Source organism: Grampus griseus (genome assembly GCF_964374135.1).
Source record: "Grampus griseus genome assembly, chromosome: 2".
In the NCBI taxonomy this organism is placed as follows: Eukaryota; Metazoa; Chordata; class Mammalia; order Artiodactyla; family Delphinidae; genus Grampus; species Grampus griseus.
In genome coordinates, this window is record NC_139018.1 from 28,752,268 (window position 1) to 28,779,903 (window position 27,636).

At 37.3% G+C, this 27,636-nt stretch overlaps 1 protein-coding gene across 1 annotated transcript in view; it reads right to left on the reverse strand.

Moving 5' to 3' along the window:
- DNAL1 (dynein axonemal light chain 1) overlaps positions 1-25,555 on the reverse strand; it is a 35,562-nt gene extending 10,007 nt beyond the window's left edge. Inside the window, exons 1-5 of the mRNA XM_082648977.1 lie at positions 25,523-25,555; positions 17,521-17,559; positions 13,729-13,838; positions 10,398-10,453; positions 4,561-4,616 (exon numbers count right to left, since the gene is read on the reverse strand). Of these exons, the coding sequence (XP_082505103.1) occupies positions 4,561-4,616; positions 10,398-10,453; positions 13,729-13,838; positions 17,521-17,559; positions 25,523-25,525 (264 nt within the window). The 5' untranslated portion in view covers positions 25,526-25,555. The remainder of the gene's footprint in view (positions 1-4,560; positions 4,617-10,397; positions 10,454-13,728; positions 13,839-17,520; positions 17,560-25,522) is intronic.
- Between the last annotated feature and the right edge of the window lie 2,081 nt (positions 25,556-27,636).

The following is a 27,636-nucleotide window of genomic DNA, read 5'->3' on the forward strand; positions in this document are numbered from 1 at the left end:
CTGAGGATTTTTTATCTTAAAATGAGGATATTATCTACTTGTTGTGAGTTTCAAATGAGATAATGCATGTAAAGAGTCTGCTACACAGTTCATAAATGTAACAACAATAATAGTAATAACATTATCAATACCGGATAAATATTAGGAATATTGAGGAGTGCCTAGAATTTAATAAAAAAAAGATAAAAGTAGAAAATGGGTAAAAAATGTTAGGTCAATTTCCAAAAGAGGAAACATGCATAACCAATAAGTATATAAAAAGATGTTCGAAGTCATAACTAACTAAAGAATACAGATTAAAACAATGTAATACTCCTTTTTTGCCTATCATATTGGCAAATATTAAAAATATGGATAATACTCAGGGATGTTGAGGGTGGAGGGAGTAATCCTCACCCTTATACCATTGATGGAAGTGGAAACTGGCATAAGCATTGTGGGAGCAATCTGAGGTACTTGTCAAAAATTTAAATGCACAAAAATAACCTCAGCTTTTCTACTTTTAGGAATCTAGCCCATGTAAAGATTCAAATAACTGCTAAAGGATATATGTAAAAAGATGTTCACTACAGCATGATTTGTAATAGCAAAAAAAAGAGAGACAGACAGACAGACGCCCCTTCTTCAATAAAATATCTGGAAACACTCTAAATGTTCAGCAATATATGAATAGTTAAATACATTGCCATATACTGATAATGTAGAAAACAACAGCTATTGAAAAGAATGCATTAAATCTGCCTGTTTTTACATGGAAGGATATTCCTGATATATTATTGAATGAAAAAGCAGGAAAAATATGCCCAGCATATTATCAGTACAAATATATATTACACACACACTCACATGCATGCACATGCACAAACACACACACAGATATCTGTTTATTTGTGCACAGAAAAAAACTTAAAGTATACCAATATTATTTCTGTTACCTCATGGACTTGAGGAGGTAGGGAGAGGAAAGACTTTCACAGTGTATTTCATACATTTATGAATTGCTTGATTTGTTTTTTAAATACAATTACATCTATTACTCTTAGAATTAAAATTTTAACCTAATAGTTTTTCTAATTAGTAATATTACAAAGCATTATTAAGTCACAATAAATATTTATAGAGTGCCTACTACATGTATAAAGCACCAGTGTAGATGGTGATGAACAGAACTGACGTGCTTATCAGAATTTGTGTGTGTGTGACACAGAGAGAAAGAGACAGAGACAGAGGGAGAGACAGAGAGAGGGAAAGAAAACAAATAAGAAAAATGGAAAAAAATTATAGGTGATAAGAGTTATTGCCTAGAGGACTGCTTTAGATATAGGATAGTTGGGTCTCTTTTGAGGAAGTGACATCTGAACTGAAGTGTGAAAGTTAAGGAGCCAGTAATGTGGAAATCCAGGGTAACAGAGTTACCTCTGTTACAGAGGCAGAAAAAACAGCAAGTACAAATGTTCTCAGGTGGGAATGAACCTGGCATGTTCAAGAAAGAGAAAGAAGGCCAGTGGCTGGAGATTACCAACTAGGAAGAAGAGTAATATGAAATGATATCCGAAAGGAAAGCAGAGGCCAGCCAATCACATATAAGAGCAGGCTTATAATGTACCTTAATAGTTTTCCTAAGTAGTTTTAAATAGACTCCTTTTCTTCAATTTAACATTCCATGTTTCACATATTAGAGTAGTTATTTGTAACTTACTGAGGCAGCTATTCAAATCATGCTATGAGGCTGATGTGTCTAGATGAATAACTCAGCATGTGACCCTATTTGAAGTCCACCATCTGTATCCTTATGCAGACATATTTTTCTTTAGTCTTTGCATAAGTAGTAAAGCTTTTGGACTGGTTAAATGTTTTTGGTGTGTGTATACACACACACACACACACACACATACACACACATACACACATCCTGGGGAAAAAACCAACTGCTGGGGGTTATTGATAGCAGTCTATAGAAAGTAAAGAGATCTAAGTAAGTGATGGTTCAGCTAGATAATATCTCCATACATGTCTTTAATCCTATATTTACAATTTCTTTGTGGTTTCTAGGTATATATTACATTTCATGGGAGAAATTATACACCATATCAATAGTTGAGAATCTGGTGCTCTGTAAATACCTGGGGGAACATCAAGCATTTATCATATTGGCCCTAAAAATTTAGGGGTATATTTATTTGCAAACTCTTCCTTTACAGATAATTCAAAGTAATGTTTAGCATGAAGCATAATAAATTCTGAATTTTTGTACTATAATATTTTATCCATTATGAATAATGTCCCTATATATGACATTTTTACCATCTAAGGCTCACAGAATGAAGAGAAGGCAAAATGTCGTTACATTTACCAATCATTTAGAACATCAAAAAAAATTTTTTTTATAGATCATTAGGATTTTATTCATCACATCTAGCTAGAAAGCAAATAATTCATCTACTGGTTATTGTTTTGGGGAGAAAACTCCCTTTATTTAACTACAGAATGTAATCTCTAAGAATTTCCAAGCATTTTATAAATTTATGTCAGTAAGTAGACATGTAGATGTGGGAATATTATCAGATAATTCAAGATAATTCCAAGATTGCACCTCTGAACACTGACTCCTATTCACGTGTTTTGGCTGTTTCTGTAATGGGTGGGGGAGGGGAATGGTCATTTTAGCCTGTCTGGTCTTGGGAGGTTATTGTTGGGAAGCACTGCAGTTTCAGCCTCATTGACTCTTATGAAGAACGGCTAGAATTAATGGGCTTGGGAGGGGGACAGGAAACCCAAGTTACAAAATATTTCAGGGTTTTTATGATAACAATCAGCACTTTAAAAAAAATTATTATCTTTTGGGGAACGTACACAAGAAAAAGAAATTTGTTTCATCTTTTCTGAAATTGCCTAGTTTTACAATATTGTTTCATCTCAACTTAGCAAGGAAATTCAAATGGCCAATAAATATACAAATAAAATACACTGTCAAAAACTTTAAAAAATTTAAAAATGCCCAAGGTTGGTAAAGGGAAACGAAAATCCTCATACATTATTGATGGTAGTATAAATTGTTACAAGCTTTCCAAAGGATAACTTGATAATATGTCACAAAAGCCTTAAAAGAAATTCATACTTTTGACCCAGCAATTCCATTTCAAGGAATTTACCCAAGGAATTATTCATAGATGTGTGCAATAATATAGCTAAAAGGAGATTTATAACAGCATTGATTATAATAACTCCAAACTGTAAATAAATAACGAATAATAACTTATTTAAATAAATTATGGTATGTCAATAAAATAGAATATTATGCTGTCATTAAAAAAGTATGGTTGAAAATTATTTTAAAAACTTAAATAAAATCCTCTGATCAAAAACCTCCAATGGGGCTTCCCTGGTGGCGCAGTGGTTGAGACTCTGCCTGCCGATGCAGGGGACATGGGTTCGTGCCCCGGTCCGGGAGGATCCCACATGCCGCGGAGCGGCTGGGCCCGTGAGCCATGGCCGCTGAGCCTGCGCGTCTGGAGCCTGTGCTCCGCAACGGGAGAGGCCACAACAGTGAGAGGCCCGTGTACCGCAAAACAAAAAACCTCCAATGGCTTTGCAAGCCACTTGGAAAACAATCTAAAATCTTACCAAGTCCTATAAGGATTGGTTCTTGGCTCCCTCTCCAACCTCACGGAGGACAATTCTCCCTCATTCAACTCTTGCTCTTACTCAAGCATACCAAGGAGCTTCAGTTTCAAGACATCTGCACTTGCTGTCCCTCACCAGTCTGGAGCACTGGTCCCTTGGTCAGCTCTAGAGCCTACATTCTCACTTTTAGAGAGGACTTCCCATCAATCTACGTTCTCTTATATGCCTCGTTTTTGTTTTTCTTAAATCAATAATTATATTTTATTCCACGTTCACCATAAAATCCATATAAATGCTACAAAGATAGAGATGACATGTTAACCACATAGGAAGATAACATAAATTTGGAAAAATATATAAATTAGGAAAATATAAAATTAGAATTTAAAATTTTCTGGCCAGGCAGAAACTTGAGATAATTTTTAACAGTAAAATTTAATGGAAATAATTATCTATTTGGAATATATATGCCTTGTTTTTCTTCACTGCACTCATCACCACCTGATGTATTATTATGCAGTTATTTTCTAGTCTGTCTCCCTCCACTATAATTTAAATTCAATGAGAGCAAGGACTTTATTTTATATCCTGCTGTATCTCTAGTGCCTAGAACAGTGCCTGGCTAAAAGTAGGCATTCAGGAAATATATTGAATGAATTTGCTGAATGAATGAATGACATGGAAAAAATGATCTTTATATACTAAGTAAAAAAAAGAGATGCAAGACAATATATATGGTATGATTTCATTCTCTACATACCCACCAAAGAATAGGAAAAAAAGGCAAGAAAGATGTCAATCAAAATGTTAGCAGTGGTTTATAGGTAATTTTTATATTTGCTTTTCTATTTTGTAAAGTTTCTGCAACAGACAAGTATTATTTGCATACTCAAGAAAAAGAGTGTATGTTTTTTTAAGTAATAAATAACAACCTACCAGTCCATTTAAGTTCTTTATGTTGTTTCTTCCTAAAGACAATATTCTCAAGTTTTCTGTAGAGGAAAGAAAACAATTTTGGTTTATTAGAATCATATTACACAATTGTTATAAATCTAATATAATAAAGCTTTAATACATTTATATAGGGGCTTCTCTGGTGGTGCAGTAGTTAAGAATACGCCAGCCAACGCAGGGGACACGGGTTCAAGTCCTGGTCCAGGAAGATCCCACATACCACAAAGCAACTAAGCCCATGTGCCACAACTACTGAGCCTGCACTCTAGAGACCTTAAGCCACAACTACTGAGCCCGCGTGCCACAACTACTGAAGTCTTGTGCCTAGAGTTCGTGCTCCACAGCAAGAGAAGCCGCCGCATTGAGAAGCCCACGCATTGCAGCGAAAAGTAGCCCCGCTCGCTGCAACTAGAGAAAGCCCGTGTGCAGAAACAAAGACCCAATGCAGCCAAAAAGTTAAAAAAAAATAATTTTTTAATTAAAAATACATTTATATAATAAATATTCTTATATAATAAAAAAGGCTGTATTAATAAAAAATGGTAATCAAGTAAGAAATAACATAGATATATCACTAAGGTAAACACTACAATTGCACATCATGTCAGTGTTAAATTTTAAATGGTTAGCTATTTGAAATGCATGGTTTTAATACTAGAAGGATAAAATAAGAGTAAAGAAGATTTGAACTTTAAATTTGGGAGCATATATATTTCAAACCTCTTATAATATGAGGACTTACACTAGAAAATAGAAAACATATTTGGTCCACCTTGCTCCACAAAGGATTAGAAGTGAAATCAAATGAATCAGTATTTTAAAAATCTTTTGCTTTCATGTTTTTAAATAGTTAGATTGTGATTGGTTAAAAAATGTCTATTTTTATTTTTTAAAAGAATGTTTCTATTTTTATATCTATAGGCTATTTCTGAAAGAGAAAAGTAGAAACAGTGGTTGGTTTGGGGGAGGAACTGAGAGTCAGTCTATGGTCAGAGGAAGATATTTTTATTTATATTTATTTATTAAATATTTATTTATTTATTTATTTAATTTTGGCTGCAACGGGTCTTAGTTGCAGTATGCGGGATCTTCACTGCGGCATGAGGGATCTTTTTTTTTTTTTTTTTTTTTTTGCGGTTCGCAGGCCTCTCACTGTTGTGGCCTCTCCCGTTGCGGAGCACAGGCTCCGGACGCGCAGGCTCAGCGGCCATGGCTCACCGGCCCAGCCGCTCCGCGGCATGTGGGATCCTCCCGGACCAGGGCACGAACCCGTGTACCCTTCCCAGCCGCTCCGCAGCATGTGGGATCCTCCCGGACCAGGGCACAAACCCATGTCCCCTGCATTGGCAGGCAGACTCTCAACCACTGAGCCACTAGGGAAGCCCATGAGGGATCTTTAGTTGAGGCATGTGGGTTTCTTAGTTGTGGCATGAGGACTCTTAGTTGCTGCATGCAAACTCTTAACTGCAGCATGCATACGGGATCTAGTTCCCTGACCAGGGATCGAATCCAGGCCCCCTGTATTGGGAGCGTGGAGTCTTACCCACTGGACCACCAGGGAAGTCCCTGGAGGAAGACATTTTTAACTGTACCCTCTTCTGAACTATGTGCATAAAACCATGTACATACATTATTTTTCAAAATTAAAATAAAAGATTTCTAGTAAAACACAGGAAACCTCACTTTTGTCCTAAAAATCTACTGTGATTACTTATGCATAAGTTATACATTTAATTTTCACAACTTAAACTTCTATAACTATGCTGTCCAGTATGGTAGTTACTAACCACATGTGGCTATTTAATTTAATTAAAATTAAATACGATAAAAAATTCAGTTTCTCTGTCACATTAATCACATTTCAAGAGCTTAATAGCTACATATGGCTAGTGGCAACTATATTGGTACAGTGCAGATAATTCTATTGGATGGCACTGTTCTATAACATCCATAAATCAATGGTTAAGAGCACAAATCCATAACTGAGTTCCAATCCTACCTCTCTAGGGAAGTAACCAAACCTGTTAGAATCTCAGTTTTCTCATATGTAAAATGAGGAAGTATAGGATCTACCTTATAAGAGTATAAGGATTAAATGAGATAGTTGTCTAAAATATTCAGCACAAGGCCTAATCCATGGTAAGTACAAATAAATGATGTATGTGTGTGTGTGTATCAGGCATATATAGCGAGAGAGAAGTCAAGAAATTACCAAGGAGTTTGGCCTGAGCAACTAGAAGAATGCAGTTGTCACTATCTGAGACAGACACACAAGAAGTTGGGTTAACTAGGGCTGGGGAAGGACATCAGGACTCAGTATTGGACATGTTAAGTATGAGATGTTCAGTAGACATCCAATGGAAATGTCAGGCAACTGAATGTGTGAATCTGGAGTTCAGAGGAGATGTATGGACTAGAGATATAAATTTTGGAGCCATCAGCATGTAGATGGTAAAGCCATGATCTGGATGAGATAATCTAGGGAGTAGGTGAAGACAGAAAAGAGAAAAGATCCAAGAACTGAGTCCCCAGATACTCCAACATTTAAAATTTGAGGACATGAGACTGGGAAGAAGTAGCCAAAAAGGCAGGAGAAACTCAGAAGGGTACAGTGTCCTAGAAATCCAATATTGAAATTGCTTCAGAGAGAAAAGAAATCATCCATGTCAAAATACACTTAGGTCAACTAAGTTAAGAACTGATCCCAGAAATCAGAGGTAACAGATATATACAAATCTTTTAAAGATAGTATCTAACTTAAATATATACAACTCCTTTTTTAAAAAATGCACATGAAAATGGCAATGAAAGTCTAAAGAGATCTTATTGCTGTATGGGGAAGTAAATTATGATATCAAACTTAATAGATTAACTCTTCTAACATTACAGAATTATGTATTTTCCGTATTTTATATGTTGCATAAGTAGAGAGCACCACTAGAAGGAAAACACTGTTTTTTTCTTCTTAGGTCCTGACGAAATCAAAACAATATCTTAAAGTTTTAGTAAACTAAAGGAGTATACTTTTTTACCAAGAAACTTTACTTTCTAATCTTTAATATGAGAGTATTAGTATTCACATTGTACAGCTTTTTAGTCACAGTTTTGAACATAGTCATGTCATACAGTTTTCTAGTCACAGTTTTGAAACAATATATATTGCTGTTAGAGTTATTCTGCCTTATAACCCCGCTGTTAAATAGGAATACCTACTTATTTCAGATCCTCTTATCACAGCGTAGTAGGTAAGACTATAGTGCTCATGAAAGGAAAGGGGTGGGAGGCAAGCTAGCGTCATATATTCAATCTTTTGCATGAATCAGTTGGCTTCATAGTCACAGACAAAGTGTATTCTCTCCATAGACTGCAGAAATACCATTTGTTATAAGCAGAACTAAACTGAGATGCATCAAATATAGCAAATACATGGTACAAATGCCTATTCTCTCTCATTCCATGCCTACATCAGATACCAATAATTGATCAAGGTACTCTTTTCCACTGAATTTTTGGAACTCTTCTTCATATGACTTTCCTGAGAGTCACTACTAATTGACCAAAGAGAATATGAGTTCAAACCCATTACCAGCCTTATATAGGTTTTTCATATTTTCATTTTCATATTGTCACAGTCATGTTTTTATGAAAGAAAAGCATGTTATCCATACTGATAAATAATGTTATCAATTTAGTCTCCTTTAAGCAAGTTATTTCAAATATCGACAAAGAATAGGGAATAAAATGAAACATAAATTGTTTAATGAGTCAGTGAAAAATGGAATAGACTGAATCATCTTATATACAACTCTAATAGTAAACACTTCCTCTCCAGCACTATATAAATACTGAGTGCAACTTTGAGTACAGTACTGGGGGGAATGGAGATTTGGAATAGAAGATAGATTAATAAGATGTGATGTTTGCCCTAAAGGAGCTCATTATTTGAAGAGACAGAACATATTCCTCACTAACTATAATAACAGCTAATATTTCTTGAGCATTTATATGCAGTAGGCACTATTCTAAGAACTTTATACACACCACTCATTTAATCTTTACAATAACTATATGAAGTAAGTAATTATTATTATAATCTAAGGTAGACTGTTATAAATGTTCCCAAGAAAGAGTAATTATTATGATGATGGAGATTAAAGAAGTCTTTAGGGGTCTCCCTCTAAATGACATTTAAACTTGGCATTCTTAATCTTAATTTTGTTTCTTGTAGAGTTTTCCTGCTAGAGGAAGGGGCTGTTCTCAATGAAAAGCACTGCACTATCAAGTGCACAAAGTCATAAAAAAAGAATTATATGTTTGGGTGTGAAGAGGATGTCACAAGCTTTTAGATGACCCTGAATGCAACCTTAAGGCATCTGGTCTTTACTAGGCAAAGGGGAGGCATTAAAGATCTCTGATCTGGAGGAATGATAATGAGAACAATATTTTTAAAAAGAAAACTCTGGTGTCAGTGCTGAAGGTCAATGGAAGAACAGAAAGATAGGAGACAAGGAGATCAATTGGGAGGCTATAACAGAAGTTGTAAGGCAGTGTTTTTTCAAACTGTGGGTCATGTGAAATCAACTTACTGGGTTGTGACAAGCATTTAAAAAACAATGAAATCACGCTAAAAAAATTTATACTGGAACCTATGCTATAAGGGTAACTATTGTTTTACAAATTTTAATCCAGTTCATATGCATATGCTATATTTGATATGTGTATTCATACGAATATATATATACTGAGTCATTAATTCAAAGTTATTTCTTACTGTGGGAAGTGGTAAAAAACATTTGAAAAATATGACCTAAGGGGGAGATGATGAGGGTCTAAATTAAAGCTGTAGCTCCTGGAAATGGAAAAGCAACAAATTATTTGAGAGCTCTTTCGAAGAATAGAGTTAACAGGACTTACTGATGAACTTGCATGTAGGGCTTGAGGGAAGTAAAGGGAAATATGATACACTAAATAATGGCTCACCAAAAGATACCTATATCCTAATCCCTGGAACCTGTGAATGTTACTATATATGGGGAAAAAGTACTTTGCAGATATGATTAAGTTAGGGATCTTAAGATGAGGAGAGTATCCTTGATTACCCAGGTGTTCCCTAAATGCAATCACATGTATCCTCATAAGAGGGTGACAGAGAAAGATATGACAGAGACAAAAGAGGAGAAGGCAATATGACGACAGAGGCAGATATTGGAGTGACACAGTCACAAGCCAAGGAATCTGGTAGCCATCAGAATCTAGAAAAGGTAAGGAAAAACTTCTCCCCTGAAGCCTCTAGAGAAGGTGTGGCCCTCTTGATTTTGGCCCAGTGAAACTGATTTCAGACTTCTGGCCTCTAGAACAGTGAGGGAATACATTTCTGCAGTTTTAAGCCACCAAGTTTCTGCAGCCACAGGCAACTAGCACAAGGAGCCTTGGCAACTGGGAAGATGTCGATGTCATTAACAAAGACAAGGAGCATAGGAAAAACAGGGATGGTGAAGAATAAAATTTTAAATATAATAAGTATGAAACACAAGATAAATCTGAACAAAAAAATATAAAAAACCTCATTTTCTATTTAAGATATTTCAATTCTAACACTACAAAAACTTTATAATGTCTTTAAACTGTTCCGGTTTCATGTTATCTCTACTTTTCTTTGGATAATTAAATAAGACACATGGTTTATATATTCTTTCTGACATCCGACAATTACTGCGGTTAAAACAGGTGCCAGCTTCTAGGATTATGTAGTGCCTCTGGAATGTTTATTCCAAATAACTACAAAATCCAAGAACCATCTGTTACTGTGGATCACTTACTTAAGCCATTCAGGTTTGCAATTTTTTCAATGCAGTTTGTAGACAGTGAAAGCTTCCTAAAAAAAAAAAAAAAGGAACACTTGAATTAATAAGAAAAAAATGTTAATGGTATATCAGAAATTATTCCTCAAGTGTCCACAGAAGATGATATTTAAGTCACATTTCCTTTTACACTGAATCCTTTTTTCCCTCTCAGACATGACATGTATTCCTTCATTTTGAAATCTTCATACTTTTTCCCTGATTACAAAAGTTAATATACACTATTGTATAAAATCAAAGAAACCTTTTTGAGGGTAATTTGGTGTTATCTATTAAATTTTTAAATGCATGTATTCTTTGACCCAGTAATTCATTTCTAGGAATATGTCCTATTGAAATACTAATACAAATGCCAAAAAATATATGAATTAGATTATTTACTGTATTATTGTAATAGCAAAAAAGTGGGAAAAAATTTATAAATACCCATCAGCTGAGGAATACAGATAATGAAATACTATCTGCCACTAAAGCAAACAATACTGGGCTATACATACCAACTTGGGAAAATGTCCATGATATGTGTATAACAAAAAGTTATGTAATCCTAACCACCCCACACATTCCCCCAGAGATAATGACTTTTAATAGTTCATATATATTTTTCTAGATTTTTTTCCTATACATACTTTAATTGTATAAAAACAAATTTTTAAAGGGAGCATAATTACACGTTATTAATCTTTCTTTCTTGACAAAAATGTTTAACGTCTTAGTAAATATCATGCAAAGAATATAACAAAGGCTAATTTTATTGAACGCTTTATGTGTGCCTAGTATTCTTCTAAGTATTTTACATGTATTAACTATTTTAACCATCAGAACAATCCTATGAAATAAGTATTATTATCCAAATTTTACAAATGAGGAAACTGAGGCACAAAGATGTTAAGCAATTTGCCTGATATTATACAACCAGAAAGTAGCACAGGCAAATTTAAGACGCCAAAAAACTGACTCTAGAACATATGATCTTATCCTTCTGATCTGACCTGAAGAGGAATTCTTCTTTTTTTTTTGCTTGAAACACTAAAAGCAATTACTATACACTGTAAATTACTGGTCAAATCTGTGTATTTTCTAGTCATTCCCCATTCTCAAGAACAACCAGTTAAAGTGAAAAATGGACTGGAAAATCTGGGACTACGGTTGGGGAATGTTTCTTTAATTGTTGTTTAGGCAACCTGCTCAAAGAGTGTCAGCAAAAATATGAACAGGGTGACTCTTTCTAAGCAGTTTCCAAGGTACTTTGGTATGGGGTACAGAACCTTCTCAAATGCTTGCCTTTGAAATGGCTTTATGATAAAAAGATATTTGACGACTTTGGAATAATTCTCTTTGAAATCATGATTTTTGAAGCCAAAAACACATCTAAGGTGGGTTTTTATGTAATACATTGTGTTCTCATCACAAAGGAGAAGTTGCATACAATAACTAAATACGTTTGCTTTTCCCTTTAATTCCAAAGACAGATATTAGTCTAATGCATGAGTTCACAAATATGCATCTAAGAGCCATTCAGATTGCTTATTATAAATACAGATACCTAGTTTCATCAGTAGATTCTGTTTCTATAAATTTGGAGTGGGACAAGGAGACTCTTACATAGGTAGTCAGGGGACCACAGTTAGAAAAACACAGGATGAAGAAATCAGAAAAAACCCCAAGTGATTCTGTAACATTCTACACCCCTGACAAGACACTGCAGCCTGAGAGCACGGTTACAAGGTGTCATGGTATATAATTGCCTCAAATTAGCCACAGAACCCTGCTAAAAAGTGTGTATTTAGAAAATAAGTTAAAAGGAATAAATATAGATCTGATACTTAAAGCTTGGATAAATAGGATTACAAATAAATGTAACTTGATCCCAATTAGGAAAAAAAAATTAGAAGGCTCTATATCAAAATGCTGAGACTTCCCTGGCAGTCCAATGGCTAAGACTCTGCGCTTCCATTGCAGGGGGCAGGGGTGAGATCCCTGATCCCTGGTCGGGGAACTAAGATCCCACATGCCCTGCGGTGTGGCCAAAAAGTTAAAAAAATAATAAAATAAAATAAAAAACAAAATGCTAACACTGGTTCTCAAAAGGTGTGCAATTTTGGTTGATATTATTTCCCTTTCTTTGTGCTTTTAATATTTTCTAGTGTTTTTTTTTTAATTATTTTGTGTCCCTCATGACTTTTAAAGAGGGCTCTTTTTATTTATTTATTTTTTTTGGCTGCGTTGGGTCTTCGTTGCTGTGCGCGGACTTTCTCTAGTTGTGGTGAGTGGGGGCTACTCTTCATTGCGCTGTGCGGGCTTCTCATTGCAGTGGCTTCTCTTGTTGCGGAGCACAGGCTCTAGGCACGTGGGCTTCAGTAGTTGTGGCACGTGGGCTCAGTAGTTGTGGCTCGTGGGTTCTAGAGCACAGGCTCAGTAGTTGTGGTGCACGGGCTTAGTTGCTCCGCAGCATGTGGGATCTTCCCAGACCAGGGATCAAATCCGTGTCCCCTGCATTGGCAGGCAGATTCTTAACCACTGTGCCACCAGGGAAGCCCTTCTAGGTGCTTTACAATGTATTTTCATAGTTTGAAAAGTATTTTTTAAAGCAGTATCTCTATGCCTCTGAGTAAGTACAGTATTGACTTTGGTGGATAATCTTACAAGAGGAAGTACTAGATTTTATGATAGAGAAAGTTTAATTGTGTTATTTAGCTTCTCCTAAGAGACAAGGAAATTTCTATTCTCCAGGCATATTGTAAAAATTATACTGTAAAAAAATACAGGGGCTTCCCTGGTGGCGCAGTGGTTGAGAGTCTGCCTGCCGATGCAGGGGACACTGGTTCGTGCCCTGGTCCGGGAGGATCCCACAGGCTTCGGAGCAGCTGGGCCCGTGAGCCATGGCCGCTGAGCCTGCACGTCCGGAGCCTGTGCTCCGCAGCGGGAGAGGCCACAACAGTGAGAGGCCCGAGTACCGCAAAAAAATAAAAAATAAAAAAATACAGTACAGGATTATTCAGGATTACTCTATTAATAATCCTAGAAACCAATAATCTTTTATGTTTGGCTTTGCCAAAGTGAGAATCAGAAAAAGAAAGAAAGAAGGGAGGGAGAGAGGGAGGGAGGAAAGAAGGAAGGAAGGAAGGAAGGAAGGAAGGAAGGAAGGAAGGAAGGAAGGAAGGAAGGAAGGAAGGAAGGGAAATGAAGATCAAGAAAATAAATATATTTTTCTAGTTTGTGTATTTAGAAAAGGAAGTGAAACTTAACAGCAATACTAGAAAGGACGAAAAAAGACAAGAGAACTTACTCGCAATTAACAAGCATGGACAAGGACGCATCCATCTTCTCTATAGGGGGAATCTGGGCATACAGCTTTATCTCTCTGGCTTCAGATGGCTTCTGACTGGTTTTCTCTTCCTATGTTAAAAATTAATTTGGAAGAAAATAATCCAAATGTGGAACTAAAAAAGGCCAAAATTTCTCAAGGCTTTTCAATGTTTATTTCAAAACAATTATTAAAATTCAATAATTCTGTACATTCCTGACAGTTTACTTATTGACAACATTTACTTACTGAACTTGATAACTAGCCTTATACATGGCTGATTCAGATAATTCACTGTTAGGTCTCAACCAAATGGAAAAGAGGAGGAAAGAAAATAACTTTTATTTCCGTAATTTAAAAAATCCTTTTAGAGCCTATCAATTAATAAACAAAACACAACAACAAAAACATTTTCCTGGGAAGAATTCCTTGTCCCTAAACAAACTTTTCCTAAGTGTCAGATTCAGACCTATAAGATCAACTCTTTCTGTCATCTCATCTTTCTGTTCCTACATACAATTTAGTCAGAGCTAGAACCACCAAATACCAAGAATTTGGGAAGATTTTCTCTTTATGACAGAGCTGAGGTCAAATTTATTTGCTCTACAATAATTTACTACTAAATTCTACCCTAGAGTTTAATTTCAGTACTAAGTATGCAGTTTAAATTTTAATTACCAGTATATGCTGCCTAATAATAGTTTCTAAGTACCTCAATACTTAGAGTTAGCTCTCTCTCTCCAACAAAACAAGAAGATCCTACAGCTCAGGGACCATTTTCTTGCTTTCCTATATTTTCTATAACCTGATATTAGACACAAAAGAAGCTTGTATTTAAAAAATCAAATCACAACACATCAATAACAGAAAATATATAATCAGTTGAAAGAGATCTAATACACATTCACTCAGTATTTTTTTTGTGCCATGTATTTATAGGTTAGGAGATGAGAGACTGACACCAAGTAGATCCTTAATAAATGTTGGGTTAATGAGTGCAAGAATGAGCATAATGTCTTCAAATAATCTTAAAGTCAAAGATTTATGGCCATAATGTAATCTAGAAATAGAACCTACAAACCAAACCAAAAAACCAACCACTTGTTATTATAAATAAATAAAATAAAATCCTAGAATCTGATTGAAGGAAATCAAATCTAATACTAAGCCTACTCCACACTTTTTTATTAAACAAAACAGATCTTTCACTAAGCAGAAAAAATTTTTTTAATGTAATTAGAGTACAAAGAAGTTTATAAGCACTAAAACAAAAATTCAAATATTTCATTATCCTACCCTTTTGTCTATTTTCCCTAGACACCAAGTTTCTTGAAAGAGTTTTTATTTAAAGCCCAGCTACAAAAGCAAAAGATACATTATTATACAAAAAAACAACTGATAACATAGTCAAATATGTTATCACTGGGCATAGCAATTGAGGAGCCATCTCTATACTCTATGGAAATTCTATCTATAATGCTGAAATACAACTGTTCAAACTTTATAGAATGTTATATTCAAAATATTTGTTTATATTTAATGCATTTTTTACAATGCAGTTTCCTAATATTACTATATGCTTTTAAAAATGTATTTTGTGTATGTATTATGTATTTTTTCCAGATATAATGATATATAGCACTGAATAAGTTTAATATATACAGCATAACAATTTGACTTACAAAATCATGAAATGATTACCACAATAAGTTTAGTGAACATCCATCATCTCATACAGATACAAAATAAAAGAAAAAGAAAAAAATTTTCCTTGTGATGAGAACTCAGGATTTACTCTCTGAACTTTCATATATAACATACAGCAGTGTTAATTATATTAATCATGTTGTACATTACATCCCTAGTACTTATTTACCTTGTAACTGGAAGCCTGTACCTATTGACCATCTTCATCCAATTCCCCCTACCCCTACTGCTTGGCTCTGGTTACCACAAATCTGATGCCTTTTTCTATGAATTTGTTTGTTTGTTGAAATATAATTGACCTATAATACTATGTTAATTCCCAGTGTACAACATAGTGATTCAATATTTCTATACATTACAAAATGATCACTATTTTTTACAGATTTATTGAGATATAACTGACATATAACATTGTTTATGTTTAAGGTATACCATGGGATGCTTTGATACATATATACATTGCAAAATGATTACCAGAAAAAGGTTAGTTAACACATCCAGCACCTCATATAATAATTTTTTTGTGTGCTGAGAACATTTACGATCTACTCTCCAGACTTCCCTGGTGACACAGTGGTTAAGAATCTGCCTGTCAATGCAGGGGACATGGGTCCGAGCCCTGGTCCGGGAAGATCCCACATGTCGTGGAGCAACTAAGCAACTAAGCCCGTGCGCCACAACTACTTAGCCTGTGCTCTAGAGCCCACAAGCCACAACTACTGAGCCCACATGCCACAACTACTGAAGCCCACGCGGCTAGAGCCCATGCTCCACAGCAAGAGAAGCCACCGCAATGAGAAACCAGCACACCACAATGAAGAGTAGCCCCCGCTGGCTGCAACTAGAAAAAGCTGGCGTGCAGCAACAAAGACCCGACTCAGTCAAAAATTAATAAATTTATTTTTTTAAAAAATCTACTCTCTTAGCAACTTTCAAGTACATAATACAGTATTATTAAATATGCTGTACATTAGATCCCCAGAACTTATTGATCTTATAACTGGAAGTTTATACCCTTTGACCAACTTCTCCCCATTTCCTCCACTCAACTCTGGCCATCACCATTCTAATCTTTTTTTATGAGTTCAGCTTTTTTAGATTCCACATGTAAGTGAGATCATACAGTATTTGTCTTTAGCTACCTGACTTATGTCATTTAGCATAACGCACTCAAGGTCCTTCCATGTCGCAAATGGCAGGATTTCCTTCTTTTTATGGCTGAATAATATTCCATTGTATACAAATATACATTTTCTTCATCCATTCATCCACTGATGGGCATTTAGGTTGTTTTCATGTCTTGGCTATTGTGAATAATGCTGCAATGAACATGGGGATACAGGTATCTCTTTGAGATAGTGATTTCATTTCCTTCAGACATATATGCAGAAGTGGGACTGCTGGATCACATGGTAGATCTACTTTTAATTTTTTTTTTTTTTTTTTTTTGCGGTACGCGGGCCTCTCACTGTTGTGGCCTCTCCTGTTGCGGAGCACAGGCTCCAGACGCGCAGGCTCAGCGGCCATGGCTCACGGGCGCAGCCGCTCCGCGGCATGTGGGATCTTCCCGAACCGGGGCATGAACCCGTGTCCCCTGCATCGGCAGGCGGACTCTCAACCACTGCGCCACCAGGGAAGCCCGGTCAGATTTTTTAAATTGAAATTTTTATTGAGACACTTGAAAATTCATGTGCAGTTATAAAAAATAATACAGAGAGATCCCTTATACACTTTGCCCAGTTTCCCCCAATGGTAACATTTTTCAAAACTATAGTATAATATCACAACCAGGATATTGATATTGATGCAATCCACTGATTTTAATCAGATTTTCCCAATTTTATTTGTACTCACTTGTACATACGAGTGTGAATGTGTTTGCATGTGTGTATTAAGTTCTATATAATTTTATCACCTGTGTAGGCTCATGTATCCGCTAACACCATCAAGATAGCTAAACAGTTCCAATACCACAAAGATCCCTTGTTTTGAATGGTCATATTTAAATAATTATCCAAAATTTCTCTTTATGTAGTTTCTAGAAGAAGTAAAAACTTATGAACTCACCCATCTGGCTAGGGCTTCTTTGATTGTTGTTGCTTTTGCCTTAAAAAGAGAAGAAAAAACAAAGCTGTCTTTATTGGTGTGATTTGTTGACTCAATTTTCATGCAATAATTATTAGCCCTGGCATCTACCGTTAAAAAGATTAACTTCTTTTTTTGAGAATTTATATGCAAAGAGAGTGTTTTAATTTCCTGAAATCAGAAATACTCATTTAAATATCTCTCAGAGAAATTAAGGAAATCGTGATGTAATGTAAGATACTTCACTCCCACTTGGTTTACAAAAATCATATAGCTTTCAACACTGATATTAAAATATATCTTATTTCATTGATTCTAAGATTTATATCTTCTTTTATATTTTAATATCTTTGAAATTTGGATACATCTTACAACCAGGAACAATTTATAATTGCTGCAGCCAGGTAGCACTGATGAAGTTTTAGAAAAATACTAACCATCTTGGACTTCCTTAGTAGTGCAGTGGTTAAGAATCCACCTGCCAATGCAAGGGAAACGGGTTTGAGCCCTGGTCCGGGAAGATCCCACATGCCGCGGAGCAACTAAGCCTGTGTGCCACAACTACTGAGCCTGCGCTCTAAAACCTGTGAGCCACAACTACTGAAGCCCACGCACCTAGAGCCCGTGCTCCACAACAAGGGAGGCCACTGCAATGAGAAGCCCGCGTACCGCAATGAAGAGTAGTCCCTGCTCGCCGCAACTAGAAAGCCCACACACAGCAACGAAGACCCAACGCAGCCAAAAATAAATTAATTAATTAAGTTTTAAAAATTAACCTTCTTATTTAATATACATACTATATGCATTTTTATGTTTATCAAAGGATAACATGATAAAAATCTATATGCCTAAATACATTTAAAAATAACTGTCAATAAGTACAAAATAAAAATTCTAAGTGATAGGAAATTATGCCATAGTTTAATTCTAACTTCTTATTTTTCTTTCTTAGTAGAACTAAAAATAATGTTGCACCTTATAATCAATAGTATCTTAGATTCAATTTATATGATATTAAAAATTTTAAAGGTAAGAAAAGGAAGACATTCTTTGACTCATTGCTGGAGCTCATTAAAAAAAAGAGAGAGCCTTAAACAATAACAAAAGGAATTATGTCTATGAAATAAAGATACACTAATAAATAACACTTGAGTTAAAAATAAAATTATAAATTTAAGTAAAATAATAAAATTAAAGACAAAGAATGTCAATATTTGAGGAATATAACAATTAAAAGCAAACTTGTGCTTCAAATACATTAACTTAAAAATGAGAGGGACTTCCCTGGTGGCGCAGTGGTTAAGAATCCACGTGCCAATGCAGGGGACACGAGTTCGAGCCCTGGTCCAGGAAGATCCCACATGCTGGGGAGCAACTGAGCCCATGCTCCACAACTACTGAGCCTGTGCTCTAGAGCCCGCGGGCCACAACTACTGAAGCCTGCGTGCCTAGAGCCCATGCTCCGCAACAAGAGAAGCCACCGCAATAAGAAGTCTGTGCAGCACAACAAAGAGTAGCCCCTACTCGCTGCCACTAGAGAAAGCCTGCACACAGCAATGAAGACCCAACGCAGCCAAAAATAAATAAATAAAATAAAATAAAAATAAGAACAGGGAACTATATTCAATACCCTGTGATAACCCATAATGGAAAAGAATATGAAAAAGAATGTATATATATATACACACACATATATATAACTGAATCACTTTGCTGTATGGCAGAAGTAAACACAACATTGTAAATCAACTGTACTTGAATAAAATAAATTTTAAAAATATAAGAGAGAACAAGAGATGGAAAACAAATAAGTTAAGCATTCAAAATGTTTGAAAAGGTACATCATGAAGGCAGAAGGAGATACAAAGGAAGAAATCAATGAAAAACAGAATGAGAGGAAAAAAGATTAACAAAACTAAAAGTGGGTTCTGAAGTCTCGGGCAAGCTCAACTGAGCTAAAAAGAGAGATATACAAATTTAAAATATAGAATAAATAAGGGGAAGTAACACAGATATCACAGAGATTTTATTTATTTATTTTTGACTGCATTGGGTCTTCATTGCTGCACGCGGGTTTTCTCTAGTTGTGGCGAGCGGGGGCTACACATCATTGCAGTGTGCGGGCTTCTCATTGTGGTGGCTTCTCTTGTTGTGGAGCATGGGCTCTAGGCACGCGGGCTTCAGTAGTTGTGGCATGTGGGCTCAATAGTTGTGGCTCGCGGGCTCTAGAGCACAGGCTCAGTAGTTGTGGCGCACAGGCTTAGTTGCTTCGCAGCATGTGGGATCTTCTCAGACCAGGGCTCAAACCTGGGTCCCCTGCATTGGCAGGTGGATTCTTAACCCCTGTGCCACCAAGGAAGTCCCATCACAGAGATTTTAAGAATAAAATATTATAAGCAAATATATGGTAATAAGTTTGAAAACCTAGACAAAGTATGCATTTCTAGAAAAAACAAAAGTGCCAAAACTCACAAGAAGAATCAGAAAATTTGAATAGACTAATTACTATTTAAAACACTAAAAAGATAATCAGGGCTTCCCTGGTGGCACAGTGGTTGAGAGTCCTCCTGCCAATGCAGGGGACATGGGTTTGTGCCCTGGTCCGGGAAGATCCCACATGCCGCAGAGCGGCTGGGCCCGTGAGCCATGGCCACTGAGCCTGCGTGTCCGGAGCCTGTGCTCCGCAACGGGAGAGGTCACAACAGTGAGAGGCCTGCATACCGCAAAAAAAAAAAAAAAAAAAAGATAATCAGAGATTTACCCTCACCTTTCTCCCCTAATACCCCAAGCCTAGATAAATTACAAGTTCTACCAAGCTTTCAGGGAACAGATATTCCTTGTTATACAAGATGTTTCAGAAATCAGAAAAAAGAGGGAAAGTTTCCAACTTATTTTACGAGGCCAGAATAACCTTGATGCCATAACCAGATAAGGAGCCCTCTTTACTTTTCAAAACAGATTTGAAAATCCTAGATACAACATTAGATCTCCAAAGCCAATGGTGTATAATGATCATGATCAAAAATGGCTTATGCCAGGATCATAAGGATTGTTTAACAACAGAAAAGTCTATAAATATAAATCATTTATTAATGGATTAAAGGGGGAAAATCACATTTATTTCAGTAAGTGCAGAAAGAGCAGTTGATAAAGTTCTACAGCTGATATTAAAAGCTCTCAACTAAGGGTTAAAGTGAAATTTCTTACTTGATAAAAGCTACACATCAAAAAGCTTCAACAGGGGCTTCCCTGGTGGTGCGGTGGTTGGGAGTCCGCCTGCCAATGCAGGGGACATGGGTTTGAACCCTGGTCCGGGAAGATCCTACATGCCGCAGAGCAACTAAGCCCGTGTGCCACAACTACCGAACCCGCGCTCTAGAGCCTGCGAGCCACAACTACTGAGCCCATGAGCCACAACTACTGAAGCCTGCGTGCTTAGAGCCTGTGCTCCACAACAAGAGAAGCCACCGCAATGAGAAGCCTGCGCACCTCAACGAAGAGTAGCCCCTGCTCACTGCAACTAGAGAAAGCCCGCGCGCAGCAATGAAGACCCAATGCAGCCAAAAATAAATAAATAAAATAAATTAATTAAAAAAATTTAAAAAGCTTCAACAAACACCACAGTTAAGGGAGCAATTCATTCATTTCAGCAAATATTTATTGATTACCTCCTATGTACCAAACGTTCTTTCACTTGCTGAGGATATATCAGTGAACAAAACAAAGATCCCTGCCTTCATGGAATTTACATCTACTGGCAGGAGACAGATGGTAAATAATATAATAAATAAATAGATGTAAATCATATAGTATATTAGAAGGTGACAATTACTAAGGAAAAAGAAAAAGCTGAGCTTGGTAAAGAGTATCAGGATGTGTGTATATGTGTATGGAGGGTTTATTTTAAAAAACGTGGTCAACGCGGGCCAAACTGGGAATGTAACATGAAAAGCATTCTCAAACTCCTAGAAGAGAACATAGGCAAAACATTCTCTGACATGAATTATAGCAATGTTTTCTTAGGTCAGTCTCCCAAGGCAATAGAAATGAAAGCAAAAATAAACAAAAGGAACCTAATCAAACTTAAAAGCTTTGCACAGCAAAGGAAACCATAAATAAAATGAAAAGACAATCTATGGGCTGGGAGAAAATATTTGTAAACGATGTGACTGACAAGGGCTAACTTCCAAAATACACAAATAGCTCATACAACACAGTAACAAACAAAACAAAACAAACAAACAAAAAAACCCAAACAACACAATCAAATAATGGGCAGGGGCTTCCCTGGTGGCACAGTGGTTGAGAGTCCGCCTGCTGATGCAGGGGACACGGGTTCGTGCCCTGGTCTGGGAAGATCCCACATGCCGCGGAGCGGCTAAGCCCGTGAGCCACGGCCACTGAGCCTGCACGTCCAGAGCCTGTGCTCTGCAACGGGAGAGACCACAACAGTGAGAGGCCCACGTACCGCAAAAAAAAAAAAAAAAAGGGCAGAAGACCTAAACAGACATTTCTCCAAAGAAGACATGCAGATGGCCTATAGACACATGAAAGATGCTCAACATCATTAATTATTAGAAAAATGCAAATCAAAACTACAATGAGGTATCACCTCACCCTGGTCAGAACGGCCATCACTAAAAAGTCTACATTGGGACTTCCCTGAAAGTCCAGTGGTTAAGACTCCACACTCCCAGTGCAAGAGGCAGGTTCGATCCCCGGTCAGGGAAGATCCTGCATGCCAAGTGTGGCGACCAAAAAAGAAAAAAAAGTCTACACTGATTAACTTTGCTGTACATCTGAAACTAACACAACATTGTAAATCAACTATACTCCAATAAAAAAAATTTTTTTAAGTCTACAAATAATAAATCCTGGAGAGGGTGTGGAGAAAAGAGAACCCTCCTACACTGTTGGTGAGAATGTAAATTGGTGCAGCCAGTATGGAAAACAGTATGGAAGTTCCTTAAAAAACTAAAAATAGAGTTACCATATGATGCAGCAATCCCACTCCTGGGCATAAATCCAGAAAAAAACATAATTTGAAAAGATACATGCACCCCAATGTTCATTGCAGCACTATTTACAATAGCCAAAACATGGAAGCAACCTAAATGCCCAATGACAGATGAATGGATAAAGAAGATGTGGTACATATATACAATGGAATACTACTCAGCCATAAACAAGAAATAGTGCCATTTGCAGCAACATGGATGGACCTAGAGATTATCATAATAAGTGAAGTAAGCCAGAGAGAGAAAGACAAATATCATATGATATCACTTATATGTGGAATCTAAAAAAATGATACAAATGAACTTATTTACAAAACAGAGGCAGACTCACAGACATAGAAAACAAACTTATGGTTACCAACGCGGAAAGGTGGAAGGAGGAATAAATTAGGAATTTGGGAGTAACATATACATACTACTACATATAAAACAGATAAACAACAAGGACCTACTGTAGAGCACAGGGAACTATATTCAATATTTTCTAATAAGCTATAATGGAAAAGAATATATATATTTAAATATGTATAACTGAATCACTTTGCTGTACACCAGAAAACACAACATTGTAAATCAACTATACTTCAATAAAAAAGAAAAAAGTATTCTCTCTAAGATCCCAAACACATCAAGGATGCCTATCTACTATCACTGCTACTGTTTAACATAGTACAACAGATCTTTATCAATATTACAATAAAAAGAAGTACAAATTGGAATGATCAAAGGAGGAAATAAAACACTATGTGCAGATGATCATCTGTGTAGAAAACACAATAGAATAAACTAACAAATACTAGAAGAGTATAGAGTATAGCAAATGAAGAACTCTGTTGACAAGTTAGAAAAATTAAGAGATGATATTTTCAATGTAAAAACAACAAAGGACTACTATCTAGAATATACAAGGAACTCCTAAAATGCAAAACCAAACAACCAAAAGAGGCAAAAGTTGGTAAAAAATGTAAACAGAAAATTCACAGAAACTGAAAGCCAGATGACTAATAGTGAGGTATTTGAACTCAATGAAAATCAGAGAAATGCAGAGTAAAACAATAGGATACTAAAATACATCCTCAAATTGGCAGAAGTTGGAAAGTTAGTGAGAATGTAGAGAAATAGAAACTCTCGTGCATTACTGAAGTAAGAACTAGTATAGCCATTCTGGAAACCAATCTGACAGTGCCTAGAGAAATTAAGTATGCATAGACTCTAGGACCTCGCAGTGTCATTCCTGGGTATACTTCCCAGAGAAATCCTTGCATGGGTCCAAAAAAAGACACCTATAAGAACACTTACAAGTTGGAAGCAATCTAGTTGTCTACAAATTGGTTCATAATGTCACTAGTTCCCCTACAGATAGCGGGAGTCAAAACCTGAAATGCCTAAAGGACCAATAGACATCATTAATGTGTAAAGCTGGCCATGTAAAAAGGATAACCTCTACTTGGTTCTAGAAAACTGTTGGCAGGTGGACTTGGGACAAGAGTTACCCTAATATCACATTTCTCCAAATATGAAAACTCTGTTAATTGAAAGTAACACCCTTATTTTATGTACCATTAAGAAAGACAAGATTCGGCCAATTACATCACACCATCATATTTCAGTAGTACAAAAATGTGAAAAAAGATGTGTCTGATAGTGAAATATGGTATTTCTGATTTTTCAGAGAAGCCAGAAATCTGCGTTTTGATGTAAAATATGATCATTTTTAAAACACTGTAAGCTAATTTTTTAAGTTAAAAAACTACGTGTGGGGGCTTCCCTGGAGGTGCAGTGGTTGAGAACCTGCCTGCCAATGCAGGGGACACGGGTTCGAGCCCTGGTCTGGGAAGATCCCACATGCTGCGGAGCAACTAGGCCTGTGAGCCACAACTACTGAGCCTGCGTGTCTGGAGCCTGTGCTCCGCAACAAGAGAGGCTGCGATAGTGAGACGCCCGTGCACTGCGATGAAGAGTGGCCCTCGCTTGCCACAACTAGAGAAAGCCCTCGCACAGAAATGAAGACCCAACACAGCAAAACTAATAATAAATAAATTAATAAACTCCTACCCCCAACATCAAAAAAAATTTCCATCAGGCAGGACAATCATATACTTTGCTAAATAGCTTTGGCTGGGTCTGTAACTAACCAACAACATCCCTTTTTCAACTACTAGTTGGATCTATCAAGTATGTAAGCAAAAGAGTGCTCACTTTACGTAGGAGTTGAGGAGCATCACTAGGTAAAACCATTACTTCATAAAGAGCTTTGATTAGATAGCCCGCCGACAGATTTCAAGTCTAAGATAGCAGTATTTCTCAAAGTGTTGTGGGAGCCCTCCAATTTTAGAATCATTTGAAATGCACATTCCTGAATCCCCCCTCCAATTAATTAAACATTCATAATCTGCACTCCAACTTAGGCCAAAATCATACTCATGCATACTGAAATTTGAGAAACACTACCCTAATATGCTGTGTTAGAGAGGGTTTTATAATGTTACAATGTTACTAATAACTGAACTGACAGTCATTCAGAGGGCAACCTGGGCGTATCACAGGTTACAAATACTGCGGCAATCAGTGTTATACACATTCCTCTCGTAACCAACCCCACCCTCTATCTCGCCGGGGCGGGGGGGGGGGCGGATTACTTCCATGTAAAAAGATATCCTTATTCACACTCCCCCTTCCATCACCTTTCCCACTCTACTCCGCTCTTTGCTTTTTGCCCTCTGCTCTTTGCCCTCCCTTTTCTCTGCCAGAGTCTCTGGCAGAGATTAACCCAACCTCCAATCAGCCCCACACCACCCGGTGCCAGGGCTTCTCTTTCGCCTTAGGCCTCAGAATCTACCGAGCCAGCATCCGCTACCGGCTCCCTTCCGCTGTTTGAGGACCTCCGCCATCCTCAACCCTCCAGTTACCCTTTTCCACTTCCAATCTTCTCTCAGCTTTGGCTACGAGGCCTGGAGGGTACTCACCATTCCGGCGGTTGCTACTGTCACTGCTCTGGTTGCTAGGGCCCGCCGGGATCAGTGCGCATGCGCACCTCTTGGAGCTCTCCTTGGATCCCTACCCCGGCAGTGGTCTTTTCTCTCCGCCCTCAGTGTGGCGCAAGCAGGGCATTGTGGGACCGCGCGGTGTACGCCGGGGTCCTCCCGCTCCGCGGTTGCTAGCTACCCAGGGACTGCAAGCGCAGCAACTGGTGGCACAGAGGGGTCAAGAGCATAACCTCGTGGAGTGGTTGGGAGATGTCTTTTTCCCTTGTGAAAGTAATTTCAGCTAATCTGGAGTGACGTACCGGCTTAAAGTTTAAAACTTTGAAACCTCCCTGTAACAACTGCCACACCCCATAAAGGAACTTTAAAAATTCCCTTCCTTTGCAGATTGCCCTTCCCGTTCTCTTGACTCCCTGCTGTAATTTACCTACTTGTCCGACTGAGGATACCCAGACACGGCTGCATTTCTTCAGTTAGCTTCTCCCAACCCCTTCAGGCAGCCTGAGGCGGCTGAAGCATGAAATGCTGGTTTTACATAACCGAGGTGTCTTTATACCCCCAACTATCAAATTAGCCAAAAACTAAAAATGTCCAGAGTTGCTAGGGGTATGGAGAAGTGGGGACGCATACATACACTGCTGTTTGTAATTGATACAGCCTTTCCGCAGGCTGTTGGCAATTTTAAAGCTTTAAAAACTTTTGCACCTCTGTGACCCAGCAGTTCCACTTCTAGGACTTCATCCTGAAGAAATAATCAGGCATATGCACAGAGATATATGTTCAAAGTTTTAACAGCGAAAAGAAAACCCAAATGTCAACAACAGAGAATTGGTATTATTAAGGATATTATGAGGGGGTTCCCTGGTGGTGCAGTGGTTAGGAATCCTCCTGCCAATGCAGGGGACACAGGTTCAAGCCCTGGTCTGGGAAGATCCCACATGCTGCAGAACAACTAAGCCCATGAGCCACAACTACTGAGCCTGAGCTCTAGAGCCCGCAAGCCACAACTACTGAGCCCATGTGCCTAGAGCCCGTGCTCTGAAACGAGAAGCCACCACAATGAGAATCCCACGCACCGCAACAAAGAGTAGCCCCCACTCGCTGCAACTAGAGAGAGCTCGCATGCAGCAACCAAGACCCAACGCAGCCAGAAATAAATAAACAAATTTATAAAAAATAAGGAATATATAAAAGTTACATGCAATTTAAAATAAAAAAGATATTAGGAGGTTTTAATGTTTGTTATGGACTGAATTGTGTCCCCTCAAAATTCATATGTTGAAGCCCTAAGCCCCAGTGTGACTGTGTTTGGAGACAGGGCCTTCAAGGAGGCAATTAAGGTTAAATGAGGCCATAAGAGTGGGGCCCTAACCCAATGGGACTGGAGTCCTATAGGAACAGACACCAGGACTGGTGTGCAGAAAGGAAAGGCCATGTGAGGACACAGTGAGAAAGTGGTCATCTACAAGCCAAGAACAGAGGCCTCACCAAAAACCAACCCTGTCTGCTCCTTGATCTTGGATTTCCAGCCTCCAGAACTGTGAGAAAACAAACTTCTGTTAAGCACCCAGTCTATGGTATTTTATTACTTGCAACCTGAGCCGACTAATACAAGGTTCATTTTGCTTGTCTGTTTTCTGATTGTTCTATGATGAGCCTGTTTTAAATTTTGAAATAAGAAATAAATTTCACTTTGAAAAAGGTAATTTAATCAATTCCTAAAAATAGGAAAAAGTAAAATTTTTACTGAAGAAAAAAATGTATATTCATAACATATCCAACTTTTGTTCTTGTAGGTTTTTTTCATTTTTTTTCAGATCTCCACATCTCCACAGTTCTGCAAACTAGGATTCTTCTTCACCTGCCACAGTCTCTACCAGTTTTGTTGATGTGACTGTAATGGGCATCTACTCCTTAAACATATCTCATAACCCAGCAGAGTAGTCCTTCTACTCAAAACTATGGATTATACCATAAGGAGTTGGTATTAATAATGAAATATCATTAATGAATCAATTTTATCTTCATGCTTGCTCAGAACATTACTTCTGCTTCCTTTTTGTCATTGCAGCGGTAAACTTTGACCATAAATATGT